This window comes from Euwallacea similis, chromosome 28, assembly GCF_039881205.1.
Source record: "Euwallacea similis isolate ESF13 chromosome 28, ESF131.1, whole genome shotgun sequence".
Taxonomy (NCBI): domain Eukaryota; kingdom Metazoa; phylum Arthropoda; class Insecta; order Coleoptera; family Curculionidae; genus Euwallacea; species Euwallacea similis.
Window position 1 is genome coordinate 1,630,839 of NC_089636.1, and position 17,155 is coordinate 1,647,993.

The 17,155-nt window shown below is 34.9% G+C and overlaps 1 protein-coding gene across 1 annotated transcript in view; it reads left to right on the forward strand.

The window, feature by feature from the left end:
* The window catches only part of LOC136417471 (neurotrimin-like), a 33,842-nt gene extending 23,640 nt beyond the window's left edge, over window positions 1-10,202 (forward strand). The window contains exons 3-10 of the mRNA XM_066403172.1: window positions 4,218-4,425; window positions 6,334-6,507; window positions 7,064-7,192; window positions 8,768-8,905; window positions 9,112-9,261; window positions 9,317-9,361; window positions 9,443-9,499; window positions 9,558-10,202. Coding sequence (XP_066259269.1) covers window positions 4,218-4,425; window positions 6,334-6,507; window positions 7,064-7,192; window positions 8,768-8,905; window positions 9,112-9,261; window positions 9,317-9,361; window positions 9,443-9,499; window positions 9,558-9,694 — 1,038 coding nt within the window. The 3' untranslated portion in view covers window positions 9,695-10,202. The remainder of the gene's footprint in view (window positions 1-4,217; window positions 4,426-6,333; window positions 6,508-7,063; window positions 7,193-8,767; window positions 8,906-9,111; window positions 9,262-9,316; window positions 9,362-9,442; window positions 9,500-9,557) is intronic.
* The last annotated feature ends 6,953 nt before the right edge of the window (window positions 10,203-17,155 follow it).

Consider the following 17,155-nt stretch of genomic DNA (forward strand, 5'->3'; position numbering starts at 1 on the left):
ACTTTGGGACTTTAAAATCGCAGTATGTTCGAGTCGGATTTGAGGAAGAAATCATCTAATCAAAATTCAGAGGGTGCCATCTTCCCCCGTGAAACCTTCAAAGCACGCAATTATACACATTAGATCAAATATTTTGACGCCCTGTATTTCAAAAACAGTCAACTTTCGAACTAAGGCAAGTTTGGTGGAATCGTCGTGTGTCGACCTCAGGAATCGGTGGTAGGGATTTGTGCTTTTTGAGAGACACCTGAGACATAACCAGGATTACTCATTAACGATCAAATATTTAGCGGTGATCCCCTCACATAACTTTTCGCCTCACTGAATATTTATTATTTAAATGCGTGCACTCAGTTTTGCACGAGTTAATAAACCGAATTAAAAAGTTTTAATAAAGCTGAAAATTTGTATGAAAACGGCTTCTTCCAGTGGAGCACTTAATTATGTCGGGCCAGGTATCAGCTAAATAGACTCCTTTCTACATCAATAGCTTTAGTGTAAGGCTAATTTCAATTAAAACTTTTGCTCAGCTGCAAAGTGCAGTTAGGGCAGAACAAAAATATGGAAATATTGACCTGAGCTTAAATTAGTTTCACTACAGTGAAACTTGCTTTGAAGCTCCCCATTTTGCTGAAAACTTTATCCCACGCAGGCTGACAAATCGCACTTTCACACGAAGAGTCTCTGCATAAAGAGTGCACCCAAACATAATAAATTCGAATAAGGTTATTGATACAGAATTTTCGAGTGGCAGCCAGCATTATTTGCCCTTCTTGCAGACGCTCCTCCATTTTTCATACACGTCGACTCTCTTGGATATATTCTGGATATATTCAAAGGTTGACACACATGGCGAAGTTCGCAAATCAGCTTTTTCGATAGTAACTGGCAGGGCTCGATCGATCATCTTCCACTTTAGAGGGCTGTCTATTTGGGAGGTACGACGTATGATTTACCGTTTCACATCGGGAAGAGGGTAATGGGATCTGATTCAACAGTTTCCCCGACCCAAAGAATATATATGTATCAAAGGAAAGTGTGAAATAAATTGGTACTAGGAAGAAGTATTGATCAGGGGTATTTTTGGTTCGCTGACGTAAACTTAAGAAAAACGTTATTTTTCTCAGTCGACCGGCGAAAGAGTAATTATTCTCAGACACGAGGTGGAAAACTCAAAGATTAATTGCTTATTGGTGTGGGGTGACGTGGCAAATGGAAAGCACTCAGCCGCAAGATTAAATCTTATTTTAACTTTACACCTTGCCTATCAAAAGGATTACCAGGGAATCATTTATCGCCCTGTTATCAAGCCATTGAGGAACTAATTTACCAGAACTGTCACCGAATTGACGCTCAGGTAACACAGATAAAAGCCTTTAGTATTAACATGGGCAAGGAATCAATTATCTAGAACTACGAACAATGCAACTCGATTTAATCTACGAGTCAACAAATCATGTACTTATTGTTTGTGATAAGGACTAGAATACAAGACTGCAGAAACAGGCTTAGAGCTTAAGCATTATTATATAGACTTTCCAGATATTCTGCTCGGTTATGAATTTTATTATTATTTAGCTTTATCTCCTCCTTATTTCCTGCATATTCAGTTTTTCTATTTACTAACGGGTGATCATTAAATATCACTCTTTATGTCTCAACTAGTAATTCTACTCTTATACAGCAAATCATTATCTCGGAAATTTTATCAGTATCATGTGTGAACTTTGTTTCTTAAAAGTCTTAAACATAATTTGTATTTCAATTTTACTCTCTATTAGTTTCATCCTTCCCTTATTTCTCATACTACTTCTATTATACCACTATCATAGACTTTACATTGTTCCAGAACCTATCCTCTTTTTTTAATAACTAAAATTGTACGTTATTTCTATAGATGCAATTCCGCTCTGAATTATGCTAGTATCACATATAAGTTTCTCATTTTTTGTATTTCCACCTTCTTCAATTTCCTTATTTACTTCCTTGAATAAGATTTTAGGTAAGCTCTCCGAAATTATATTAATATCACACATGAATGTGTTTCCACTTTCTTTTCTCCTGTCTACTTGCACCTCTTGATCAGATATCATTTCTTTCTGTTGTTTAAGTACCCTTGCGTTCGTTAAAGAGTATCATTTTTACGTGAGCTCTACTACGGTTTGCAAATGAGCCACCGAACTTATACTATTATCATACCAAAAACTTCTTTTTTTCCCGTTTTTCCAATATCTCTGTATAGTAATTTAAATATTGCTCCTAGAGGGGCAATTGCCTCTAAATTTACACCGGCATCATCAGCAAATTGTTCAATTCAATATATACTACTATCGTACAGGTGGCTTTTTCACGTGATTACATCCTATTTATTTAGGCTACCAGACTATTACAAGGTGTTGGTGCAATTTGCAATGATCTTCTAAATTATACTATTATCATGAATGAAACTTTGCCATGCATACACATAGTCTTCATTCTCGCTCCCGGTGCACTCCTTTAAACGCTAATTCTAGGTGAGTAATTCTCTCTGCGGTTGAGCTGTAATCATATACCGGGTGATTCTAGATAAATGGGGCAAGCAAATATCTTAAAATCCAGAACATCTATAAAAAAAATTTTCAAATAAAGTCGTTTTGATTTTCGAGAGCTCAAGTTTTTATGATGTCAATTATTTTCACGTGTCTTTTGGGGTTAATTTTGTTTTTTCAAATGGAACACCCGATTTTTGTTGGAGGTTCAAATTCCTTGTTGACAGTAAAAATGTTTTTATTGAAAACATTTTTTGCTAAAAGTGAGAAAATTCATAATAATACTAGTTACAAACTAAACTCTTACCTAGGCAGCGCGACAAGTTCAATTTCATCAAATTTTTGTTAAAACAGACAAACCCAATTGCAAATAATTTACTATAGTTTTTCGTTGATTGTGTGTACTTGTAAAATCGACAAATCCATCGATGAACGTTTTAGGTTTTATTTTGTGTTTATTTGATTTGTTTACACACAGACCAAAGTTAGTCTAGTAATCAAGTACTCTTAAGTATATGTAGTTTATGCAATTAACATCAGAGAAATTTTAAATGAACATTTTCCACAAAGGTAGGTTAGCCGTGGTAGTGAAGTTTACTGGCCAGCCCGATTACCCTATTTGACTTCACCAGATTTTTTTTTGGGATCATTTGAAACACATCGTTTACGATCGAGTGCCAATTCCTGCCGAAGACATGAAAATTCTGGGCAAAAACGCTTGTCAAAACATCACACCTGAAATGTTAGAAAATACCACATAATCGTTTCAAAACAGAATTGTTGACTCCCTTGAACAGCACAGGCACCATTTCGAACATTTGTTTAACTGATTTTTTTTATAATGAAGTAAAATTTACTACATAACAAATAATATTACTCAAATGCTTTAATAAAGTTTAATAAAGCATTTAATTTGTATCTGATATTATTATGAATTTTATCGCTTTCAGCAAAAAATGTTTCCAGTAAAAACATTTTAACTGTTAACAAACAAATCGAATCACCTAAAAAAATTAGCTGCTCCATTTGAAAAAACTAAGTTGACCTCAAAAGGCAGGTGAAGATGAACTTGAGGAAAAAAATTGAGAGCATAAAAAGTTGAGCGCTGGAAAATAAAAAAGACTATTTGAACATTTTTTTTATAGATCTGCTCGATTTTAGGATATTTACATTTATCTAGAATCACCCGGAATCATGAATGAACACTCAGTAATATAAAAGACTCCCGAGTTCAAAAAATGTTGGCTTAATATTTCATCTAAATATATTAAAAATTAGGATCTGCCAATAAAAGTTTAATGAAAAAAAACATTTTTCACACCTTGCGCCTCGTGAATGATGTGAAATTTAAAAGTTTTTTCTGAAGCAATCGATGTGTTTTAGCTCCCTGAATCAAATTCCATTGGCTCTATTCTTCCTTTATTCGATTGCTGTAGAGTGAGGCAACTTTAAATTGGGATGTGGGCGTTTATTCGATTCGTATACGAACTTGAAATTGAAAAAAAAATTAAAATCCATTAATTTTTTTTGATTTCCTGGATTCTCGGAAATTTCTTTGGTAATTCATGGCTAATATTTAATTGAATCCTAAGAAAATTTCGTTCAATTTCTGATAATGTTTGCGAAGGACTATACATCTCCAGCAACATTAATCAAATTGGAAATTAATTAACAAATATCCCTTTCCAGGTCGCCTGGCTCAGAGTGGATACACAAACAATCCTGACGATCCACAGTCACGTAATCACGAAAAACCATCGAATCGCTGTCACCCACGTGGAACAAAAAACGTGGTATTTGCATATTCGAGATGTCCAGGAGTCCGACAAGGGCTGGTACATGTGTCAAATTAACACCGATCCCATGAAAAGTCAAGTCGGATATATGAACGTTGTGGGTAAGTCGAGTGGACACCGCAAACGTCCCAATTGGAATTTTTATTTCCAAAAGTCAAGACACGCCACACAGTATCATCAACTAATTCGGAATTCCTTCCCCATCGAAACTGAAATCATGAAAGAGAAACCCTTTAGCCAATTCGCCTTCAAGTTTCAACCTAATTTGAGGTGTGCCATCAAACAATGAGAGCGGGCTTCTGCATTTGCATATCGCATTTAGGCTCCTTTGAAGTACGTTAAGCATGCAGTCAGAAACTCAAACTGACGAACATCCTCAAAGGAATTTAGTGTCGAGTTGACAACACCCTAATTCAGTGCATGTTCCCAATGCCAGGTCAGATTGGAAATTTATTAGGGGTTTTGCCAATTCGGGGGTTGTCTTTATTGACTGAATTTCGACTTTGGAGGTCTAATGTCCTTTTGAATATGCAATTTGGTATTTACTTAAGGTTGCTTGGAGAGTATTGGGCACACTTATTTCGACTTTCTTTGACGTGAAAGTATGGAAAGATAAGTAATATCGAGAGCAACCCTGGTTAGGAGTTTCAAAGTTTGCAATTCCAAACGTGCCATATTAAATATCGAATACTTGGTAATTAATATTGAAAGTTTTGATGGCAGGAGCAGCCTGGGTATCTCCTCATGTGGCTGTTCCCTTAAAGAGCTGATATATTTCAGTAATATGAAAAAGGAAGGATTTATGATGGAGGGCTAGAAATAATGGGGCAATGGATAGCGGAGATGACTTCATTTAGTTCAAATAATATTTTCGATGATGTATCAGCTTTTAGTGAAATGTCAAGAATTAAATAGAGGAGAAGTAAAAGCAAAGTAAAGTTTATTCGGTAAAAGGGTAACCGAACCAGAACCGAAATATATCATATTATTGATTTTACCATTAGGTAGAGAAGCCTAATAGAAGAAGCCCCAAAAGAGGGTTTAAATGCGGCTTTAGAATTAAAATCAAAAAATGTACTTGGCATATGAATTTGTAGGAAATAGATACACATTTTGCATAAATACCCATTTCTCTAATCTATCCTCCTTAACATCCTGTATTTTTTGAACAGCGACAAAAAAAGTCCAAAAGATATAAGTCTGTAGATCTTGCTTGCCACCAAATTCGACTTCATCTCCCAATGACCTGGTCCGGAAAATGATTGTTCAGAAACTGCTTTACTAGAGTTACATAACATAGTGCTCTATCTTATTGGAAGCTATCACTGTTTGTGCCATGATTTTCTATTAATTCCGTAATTAATTGTTCTTCTATATTTACCAACATGATCAAGTACAACTAGCCCATTTAATTTCCAGGAATGAAATAAATTCTACAATATTACTCCTTAATATGCGAGTCCATAGTTTCTAAGGATGTTGCGAACGGACCTGTCTAAACAAACTTGTAATACCGTGACAACACTGTGTAAATAGACAATGTAAATATTTACAACACTGGACAATACCGTATAAACAGAACGTGCATTCATTCGAAAAACAAATATTATTAACAAACTGATTTCGATTACTGATTAGGCGTTTACTAATTTCTTCGCCAAACTTGATCCTCCTATCAATAGTTTTATCTTAGAAGGATGAATTTTATGAGCTTTAAGACTTCTTCTGAATCTTCTGATTGGTTCAAGTGTGTCTTGTCATTTTTGAAATTATTCGGGTACGGGGTTCTCTTACGGGAATTTTAGGAATTACCTGATTTCTGTGCAGACACCAAGTAGGTAATTGAGTCAGAAAAGAGAATTCTGAGTTAACGCCTAACATGATAATCTACCTGTGGTGAACATGCGATTTTTAAAATCCGAACTTTGTCCATTCCCCCTATCTTGTTCACCACCATTCCTCCCGCACTTCTACGAACAAAAACCGACAATAGCTTCATTGATATTCAGCTGTTCCTGTTTCAGTACCTCCAGACATTCTGGATTACCCTACCAGTGCTGACATGGTCATCGACGAGAACTCTGATGTATCCATGCGTTGTGCTGCTACTGGTTCTCCAGAACCCACAGTGACTTGGAAAAGAGAAGATGGAGTGCTGATTAAATTAGCCAACGGATCAACAGGCAAGTATATCCAGGTCAATGCATCCTAAAAATTATAAAACTCTCTGTTATAAAAGTGAATAGAAATTCTTGCTTGCACTGTAAAACCTTCCAGCCGTATAATTTATAGGGCCTATAAAATATTTGCGCACTTTAATGGACCATTTCAAAACCGTTTTCACAGCTTTACGAAGTACAAACGGATTCCAAAATTACGTAGAAAAGGTGCTGTTTTCTCATAACGACTGGACCTAGAAACTGAGTGAAACTGTAAAAAGCTGAATATAAATTTTAGTTCTATCGCCGGTACATACTCGAAATGTGTTCAATTTAATTTCTGCCGCTATGCACCAACAAACACAACAGTTTATTATTGAAATGGGGCCAAAGTTGGTCCCACAATCGCGCATTTGTTCTCTTTTCTTTTAATGGAATTGGACAGTTCACCGAGAGGGTCGCCGGATAAAAACATTTTGCTTTTTAACCCTTTTTGCTGGTAATTTATTTTATGATATAGCTTAAAAATGTTTTTAACAAGAAGACACCGCAATATCTAAAAAAATGGATTTATGTTTAGTGCCAAATATCACGGGGGAGACGCTAAATCTCACTAAAGTTGACCGGGAACATATGGCCATCTACCTCTGCATAGCATCAAACGGGATTCCTCCTTCAGTTAGTAAGAGGATATCACTTCTGGTTCAGTGTAAGTATCTGTTAAATGAGTTTCTGGAGTGCTACTGGCAAAAATAGGCAAAATGTAGAATTTCTAATATACTTTGAGGCGCAGCCACTATTTTTTGACAACTTCAATTGTACTCCACGTTTAAGGATTTGTTTCTAAAATTTCTGTGTAAAAATTGGAAAAAAATATCAAATTTTGCTTTCAAGCATCAACGTTCCTTCTTTTATTCTATTTTGTAATAACGCATATAGAATAATAAATAATAGAATAAATTTGTAAAACATATTTTTTTAAATTTCAACATAAGGTAATAAGGTCTTAATCGGAAAAATATTCTATTCTCTAGTGACTGAAAAAAAGGTCATCAAGTTTGCAATTCAATAATAACATTTCTGCTTTAAAGAATATATCGGTAAGCAAAGCAAAAACTTGAAAGTAACAGCTACTCCGAGCTGCAACCAGTTTTTGTTCTGGCATTAAAATTATGAAGATTTGTGACCTAAAAAGTCAGAAAAAATCACAAATTTTGAATTTCACAATCACATAGTCTTTGCGCAATGGCATAAAGCAGAAAACAATATAAAAGAAATGTTATGTATAAATATCAAAGCTTTTCAGCTACTTGTTGACAGCTTTAATCACACTCAAACTTTCTAGATTTGTGCCTCAACGTATTCTCGAAATACGAAGAAAAATTCACAAATTTTGATTTCAATATCGCATAATCTCTGGGCAATGGCATGAAAAAAAAACCAATGTAAAAGAAATGTTATATGTAAATATCAAAGCTTTTCAGCTATTTGTCAACAGCCTCAATTACATTCAAATGTTTGAAATCTATGCCTCAGCATATTCTCGAGATACTGAGAAGAATTCACAAATTTTGCGTTTCATTATCTAAGTCCCTGGCTAGAGAAATGTGGTTTTAAAGAAAGAAAATTTGATGAGAAAGATTTGCATGTTTTCATGACCCGTTATTAACTTTCCACAAACTCAAAGGCTCTCAGAAAAATTTTCCAGATCATGATCAACATTTTTATATTGGGCATTCAATGCAAAGAGTTCTGCTCCATAGAAACTATCCCAATTAACTTTTTAACGAAGGCCTGTTTTCAACTACTGCTTAGCTTAGGGAGGTGGGGAAGCTCGGGAAAAATTAAAATGAAAAGCCAATTAGTTTCTTTTATTACACTTGTATTATATTTTCCTCAGCGAGGAAGCTGTAATATTATTCAGTCTTGCTAGCACGAAAGAAGAAACCTTGAAATATATCTTTTCAGGTGAAAAAAACGTTGAAATAAATTAATTGGAATCCTGTTTGAAATTGGCTGCAGTAATGAAATGAGGAACCAGTCGATTGCTTTTTTGACTCGATTATAAACTTGCCAATTATCTTATTAATTCCCCATTTTTCTCAAAGCACAAGATGCTCGAAATATGCATTGTCAGCTTAAGCAAGCTTTTATAAGTTTTAAAACTTTCTAAGAAATCTCCATAATTAACAGCATTTATGCAAATTTCTCAGGACAATGAAACAAAACGAAACTTCCTGAAGGCTCAAATGATACCTAACACTAAACAAAACGAATTTTCCAGTTCCTCCTTCGGTTTGGATCCAGTTCCAACTAATAGGGGCGTATCAAGGGCAAAAAGTAACGTTGGAGTGTCACTGTCAGGCTTTCCCTAAGTCGATTAACTACTGGGCACGAGACAATGGAGAAATTATTCCTCACAGTAAGTAATTGTCAAGAACTAGTTTTCCAGAAGACGAATTGAAAATTTAATTTTGGCTAATCTGTGTGTCATTCCAATAAGGCGACTTATAAATTATATGATACAGAAACCGACGATCTGATTTTTAAATTGAGGCATCAAGAGGATATTGTTAACATTTTTCCTAGTCAGTTATTTCAGCTTATTGAAAGTATTCATTATTTCAGGCACGAAGTTCGTTCCTGAAATCATCGGAGACAATTACAAGGTTCACATGAAGTTGACTATTAACTACCTTGGCGAGCACGACTTTGGCATCTATAAATGCATATCTAAAAACTCTTTAGGAGATATGGAGGGATCAATCAACGTCTACAGTATTTTTTTAAAATTTAGCTATAGCACAACTAGTAATCGTTGTTCTCTTTCTAGAAATCCCCCATCCCAATTTGGCCGTACCAACAATCAAAGACAAGAGTAAGTAGGAAAGTTTCTCTGCACCCTAAGCTTAATCTTCGTTAACAGAAATGAAATATGTGAAACCTTAATTTCTTTCAGGTGCTGCTCATGATAAAGTGGACGAGCTGAGTTATCGGTCCGAAAATAATGAAAAAGGTATAGCAGTAGGAAACTGTAATAGCCCAGGACTTCATATAGGGCGTTATTGTTACAGATAAAGTGGGGAAACTTTTAAAGGAGACTCCTTCGAGTAGCGCTGGCAATCACTTCCGAGAGATTGGCTCCTGGAAACTTATTGGCATGGTTTTGTGCCGAACATTCCTGGATCAGTCTAAAATTTTTGTTATTTGAAATTGGGATTTCTCCGTAGGTGGATAATTTCGTCAATAACATTAAGTTCATACTCACCAGGTTTGTGATTGTCAAGCTATGGGCATTGATTTTGCCAAGCTTATAACTTTTGACGATATGATACGCACCTTTTGAATGATTGAGGAGCACGTTTAATTTATCGTAAGGGAAGCACCCAGATTGTAATATTTCAGAGAAACGAAGCCAAAAATCAAATTTAAAAGCGAATTCGCTGCCTACCAACTTACCTGACTAATATTTAATTAATAAATAGTTAAAGACATTAAAAGAAAGCTGGATTGTCTCTATGTGAAGAGTTTAGCGGCAAAGTAGATTAAGGACGTATAATATTTAAAATGTAAATTTAGGAAAATTTTCTTGGCTCATTATAGATATTAATTAATTATTATTTTTAAATATGTGAACTATAATTTAATGGCAATAAGGACGTGACAACTTAATCTAAATTGGGTAATACTACCTATGAGGAAAAGTATGCAATAAAGTGTTTCAAAGATATATTATGCCCGTTTTCTTAATTTCCCCATCTAATGGATCAAACCTCATTCGCATATTCTTTTTACAAAAATATTACTATTTGATAAAAATATGTCTCACATGCAAGTTTTTAGCGACAGCAGCAGTACATGTGTAGTTCAAACACAAAAAGTTAAGAAACATACAATCTGGAATTCTGATGTATGGAATGAAATAAAAAAAAGAAAAAGTCACATATCAATGTACTATATCCAGATTATTTGCATAACTACTGAATGACGCATGAAACTGGCAATAACTTGCAATACTTCTCTTGTAAATTGTAACGCATTCACTTGTAAATTGTTCGATTTGATCGTAAACGGTTACCACGTCTTTTCAGCGTTCAATTGAGTAACTTTTTAGTTCCGGACAATTTACTCATATACCGGGTGTCTCTGACAGGCCGCTTATTCTGAATAACCTTTTGGTGTTTTAGTCGATTCAAATGACTCAGAGCAGATATTTAGCATACGGCTGCATAAAATGAATATCGAAATAATTTTGTAACATTTCTGATTTAAGTGGATATAACACCACTACTTAAATTTTAAATGGGACGTACCCTTTATTTTAGTTTGGGATTTTATGCCTTTACACATAAGTACAATTAGAAATGCAATATAGTTACTAGATAGAATTTTACGAGCAAATGCGGCCATGCGATTAGTTGCTGTTAATAATTACAGATACATGGAGATTAAAATTGAGTATAAATAGTCATAAAATAAAGCAGATAATTTAATAAATATAACAAAAAGTAATGTTTTGCTTTTAAATGTAAATTAAAGTCTATCATCTAATATTACCTACAGATGTGTAAGTGAGCCTTCAGCAGGCGCACTCACGCATACTTTTCCTTACAAGCAGGCACCTTTACACACCTCCAAAAGTGAATAATTTTACAGTCACTGTGCCTAGCAATGGGTCAATTTTTTGTTTATATTTTGATGATATCTTACTGAATATTAATCGGTCTGGTCATCCTCAAGTGACGATAGAGGCGAAGCTCTACAAATAATTATCGATCACAATGGGTCGCCTAGGTAGAGGAATTGCTACCAATAAAAGAACTGCAAACAACTGTATAATTGGGAAGATGATATTCTTTCTGAATGTGATGGAATTTTAGGCTTATAGTTGAGGAATATTGTAGGAATGAAGGTCTCTAAAATCTTCTTAAGTCAATAGTCACTGACACCTTAAAAACAAAATTTGACAAACTCGTATATATATAGGTAAATAGCTTGATATCCACGCCTCTTAGGACATGAAAGGCAAAAGATAAATTCCAGAAGAAAATGAAGTCTGGCCAATCCTTGCTTGCTTAGCTACTTAATCATACTCATATTTTAGTTGACAGTTTCGGCTTAAATTGAAAACAAGATGAATGCTTATAATAATGCATAATAACGATAATAATTCTTGAATAATAGATATCTGTATATTTACAACCACCATTGTTCATATTCAGGTTCTAGCCTGTCCTCATGCATGTTCATGTCAGTTCGCTTTATTTACTGCATAATAAATTGCATCTTTTCCATGAACGCAATATATTCATATAAAACTGCGGAAACATTTTCCAATTGGCTGCAGCCAGCCTGGAAAATAAACAACAGCTTATAATAGTTTCTCGGCGCTGCATGTGCGCCATACTTAGTGTCAATGTAATCGTCCTCTAGAACCTTAACGTCCGTGCTTTGCAGCTTGTCGCAGTGAAATTTAATCTAAAATTAATAAAATTTCGAAGTGTTTGGAATTCCAATAGCAATGTTCGACTTTTTACAATCATTTTATACGAAGTGGCGGAAATTAACACAGAAAGACAAAATTTAGACCAGCTACATTCCGGGTGGACATGCAACTGTGTCTAACTACGTATTCGAAAGCAAAATACATAATTTGAATTCGCAACGTGACTGAAAGAAAGTCGTCGAACATACTTTGAGAGTTTAGTCAGTGTTCCGGAAACTAACACTAACTCGGTCAACTAAGACCCGAAGAGCGCCATGCGGAATATTTTAAGGGTAAATTGGCACAGTTGTCGATAAACCAGGAATATTATTGGCCAATAAAGGCAAATGTCGTAACGTGCCACAGGGAAAATTAACGTGGTATTGCACACGATGCAGGTGAGTGGAAAAATCAATGGAAAAGTGAATTACTTCAAGGTTTAAGATAAGTATACTAATTTCATTACCTGCATTGGACACGAAACTGTTTCTAGATCGAATGGCTCAAAGCAATCTTTCAGGACAGAATGGTGACTGAGAGTTTCCGCGTTGTTGGGATACTCTCGACCCTCATCAATCTAATATTTTTTTCTTCGAAAGTTTTTAAGAAGAAACACTAAGTTTTCCTGAATTCTTTATATTTACAAATAATAATAGGAATGTAATCACAACACTGTGTCCAATTGGTCATGATTTTTACAATGAACATGGAAGGTCAGTCATAATGATCTATGTAGAATGACTATTATGCTATTTCCTTAAAATTAGATATATTTACACCAGAACTATCCCTATGCGGCGTAATGTCCTGATAAGCAAGGAATTCAGAATTTTAGTATAAAATATTAACACAACAAACGTCAGATCTGATCTGATATTTTTAGTTATGAATCACATATTACAATAAGGAATATCGGCAATATTATCATGTAGGTAGATATTGCAAATTCCTGTTTTTAGCATTCGTTTTATGTACATTTTATAATTAATAGTTAAAATATACATCCCTACATTGGCGCTTGATAGCCACATAGCTATACAAATGGCGATTTTTACTCTGATGAAAACTCGAATTTGTCGAGTTAGTAAATTGCCCATAACATACCACATTATATTTAATCAATATCCTCAATTATTTTACATACAGTTGTGTGTGCCGGTTTAAACAATAGCGTCAAACGAGACTAAGAAGATTTGATAGAAACCAATGAAACTTAAGTCATAAATACCTACGAGCTATGACTGAGCTTTACTGAGCTCTCAACAAAGAGAAAAATGGTATTTTTAACCAGTAAAGTGGAGAGATATAATCATCTACATAATTTAACAATTTAGCTAAATAGCTAACAAGGGAGGGATGGTACTCTCAATCTCATAGCAAATTGAATTTTTTTTTGGTAGATTGCCAGGCTCTAGGATACGCCTCACATATCCTGAAACTCAGGAGGGAGAGAGAGGAAAATTCTTTTATTCCCAGGTGAAAAAATTGAGTAGAGTTTGTGCTGAACGAATTACTGAAATTATGATGCACTTACTCGCAAAATTCCAAGGGTATAATTTAAAACATTGGCGTCCCAACTGGGCACTTTATGTAGCAAACCTAGAATTTGAAAATTCATTACTCGGAAAGGTAATGTGCTACCATATTGCAACTTTGCTCATATCAGACTATAAATCAGTGGTATATGTAGAAAAGTTTCTGAAGGTGTGCGATCTAAATCAGAGGCCTGCGATTTGGAGAATTTCGGTTATGAATTGGAATTACGTATCGAAGTTATCTAAAATAATGTTTTGAAAGTACATAAGTCGGGAAATGGATGTGATAATAACTTATGACATTGCTCAGATTCGCTGTAAGTTAGACGTGTACGTACAAAGATCCCTGGAGGTATTCAATTTAATTTAGAGGCGTAGGATTTGAAGAATTTTATCGCGATCTGAAATTACACATCAAAATCCGATCAAACAGTAAATTTGAAAATTCATAACTTGAAAATCAAGTGTGGGGCCAAAATACGTCTTGATTAATTAAATGGTCGATGAAGTGTTAAGCATCTGCGTTCAAGAACTGGTCCTTCAATGTCCAATTGGACACTTTGGCTGACGTTACTCTTGACTGTAAGTTACTTCACGTGCAGTTTTAGGAAAACATTGAAAAATCGTCCATTAAAGCAGCTGCGGAATTTGGCTCGTCAACATTTTTTTAGCACATTTGAAAATTTCACTTTCCGGAAAAAAATTATTCAGGTCAAATCGGATTACTTTGTGTGAGTCTAACTTAAGAATAAGTTTAATTCAAATCTGGTATTCTCAATTCAGTTAGAGTTATTCCAGTTTAGTTGGGATTACATTTGTCCATTTCAGGTTTAAAATAAGGAAGGGGAGTATAAACCAGCCGGGAGAACTGCGTCCAGCTAAAAAATACATATATTTCCCAAGTGGCCACGATCAAATACCCGACAAGACCTTCTCAGTCCGATAGGTGTTTTTTATGAGAGAATAAATTAAACCTTTCATGAAAAACCTGAAAACATCGAGTGCCCCAAGATGAGAAAAAATCATGGTGTAAGTAATAAAGACACCTGTTCAAACTAACCAAGAGATGATATTGAAGGTTCTAAATCAGCTCCTAAAAGATCAAGAGTTTTCCGAGATCTGAAAAATAGCTCATCATCAAAAACCCAGAATGAGGTTGAAGATCCCAGCTTATTCAGATCATTATACCTAATTAACTACATAACCAAGATATACATATGAACATCTGATTGTGGCCCAGACACATTTAGGTGATATTGAATATTTCATGAATATTCTGTGAACATATTTTCGGGCTATTCAGCGTACCATGAATCATTTTAAAGAATATTCCATGGAGAACTGTTTGGAATCTTTTTGACTGTACCTAGAATATTACTTAGAATATCCAAGAATCTTCGCGTATAACACGTATTGGTTATTACATGTAGACACTACTTAACTGAACTAGCTATATACTAACTGATAAAATCAACAGGAAAGAACATTAAACACAATATCTGCCAATGCTGAACAAAATAAATTCACAAGGGAGACTTGAGCGTACATGCAATGTAACATTCCGAATATTCTATTAATCTCATTGTAAGCAACAGATAAATATATTCCAAACCAGACATTAATGGAATTATACCTGAATATCTTATAGCATTTCGAACACAGTTTGGTTTTCGAGGCTTTTAATGAAGAAGACATGGCAAATAAAATTCCAAGTCAGAGGGAAATGTAGTACATATTCATAACGTTGAAAATGTCGCAGACAGGAACGCATTGTGATATTTCTAATGTTTGATGCTGTTCCTAAATGGGCCAACTATTTAGAAGAGGCTGACGCTTTATGAAATGGTTCAATCAGCCCTCCTGTATTAGATCCCAATATGGAACGAAACGAGAGAATTTAAATACGAATATATGTAACATAATGCTTACAAATGAAGGAATTCCTCAGGATCATCTACGGATATACGACAATGATCCGAAAGGCGATGCAGGTCATGGAGTGCAGGTCATTGTAGGTGTTTAACCTATTGACCGTTCCTGAAAGACAAAACGAAAGTGAGCGACCTGCAACGCGTGACAAATTTCAAAAATCAAGAAATCCGAAAACAAACAATCAAAAATAATATGTAAAATATAAGAATTTCGAAGGGAAAGTCCAATAGACAAAGCGACTTATCCTGGATTTACGTAAATTAATAGACTGCTATTACAAAGCTTTAAATTATCATGTGACTGAAGTTTTCAGCGGCCCTGGAAGTTTTCGAAGATAGACGAGTCGTATAGGAGAGACCGAAGAGCCACTGTGGAGCACTGTGTCTTCAATTAACATCGAAGGACACAACCTAAAGAACAATGGTCAATATTCCGTCGCCACCTAATATACTGGACCGAATCAGGAGATATAGAGGACTAAAGGACAGTTCCGGAGACGATAAAGAAAAGAAACCCCACTACTAACCCGATGTGTTTTAGTCCGTAAGCGCATCGGGAGCATCTGGGGGCTCGTAAAAAATAAAATACGGGCACGTGATAAATAAACCGCGGGCGTATAGAAATGAACTACGAACATGTGAAAAATAATCTGGCGGCTCGTGAAAAATAAATTACGGGCACGTGGTAAATAAACTACGGGTACGTATAAATAATCTTCGGGCACGTACTCGTAGAAATAAACTCCGGGCACTTAGAAGTAAACTAAGAGCACGTGAAAAATAATCTGCGGCACATGAAAAATAAACTACCGGCACGTGAAAAACACACTGGAGGCACTTAAAAAATGAAGTACTGGCACCTTGAAATGAACATACACGTGAACTCGCGACACGTGATAAATAATCTACATAAATTATGGACACGTGAAAAATGTTCTGGGGACACGTAAAAAATTAATAACATAATAAATAAGTTACGGAGACATCTAAATAAACTAACGACACCTGAAATTTCATGTAATTTGGAGCAAAAATGGATTCTAGTTTAAGGGCAGTTTTGGTTCTCCCAGTAGAATGTGGTTGCTCTAAAATATTTAAACTAGTTGAATGATTCAAGTGAGTTCCGGAAATTTGAAGTGAGTTCGGGTTGTTTTAAATGAATTTGAACTTCCTCAAAGCCTCATCCAGACTTAGTTTTTTAGAAGCAATTAAAGCGATTATACCGAAAATTCTTTAAAGTGTTCAATTTCAGGCTGTATTCTTCTAAAACTTAGTTCTAAAGATATATATCTGAAAATTCCCTAGAACTGATGGAGGCATGTTCTATATGTTTGAGGCAGATTGTTCAATTTTTTAGAACATTGTTTGAGAATAACGCCTAAATAGAAGTTATTTAAAAGGTAACATTGCTGACTATTCTCAATTAACACTTCCTGAGAATATTCATCCTTTACTAAGGACTCCTAAAACATGGTAATAGTAAATATTGATGTAGAGGTCTCATAGTTTACTTAATTACTCTTTCTTTCACGAACACGATTAATTCCCGAATCTGCCTGCTATACTCTCCTCTTTGCTGGATTGTTTTTTCATTATTCTCCATCTTCCTCTCTCCTACACAATATTCCTCAATGTGGTTAACCTGGGCTTTTGACTACAAATCTCTAGTATTTTCTTAAGATTCAATATGGTGCATTGATGTATTTGGACGCAAGAGGAAA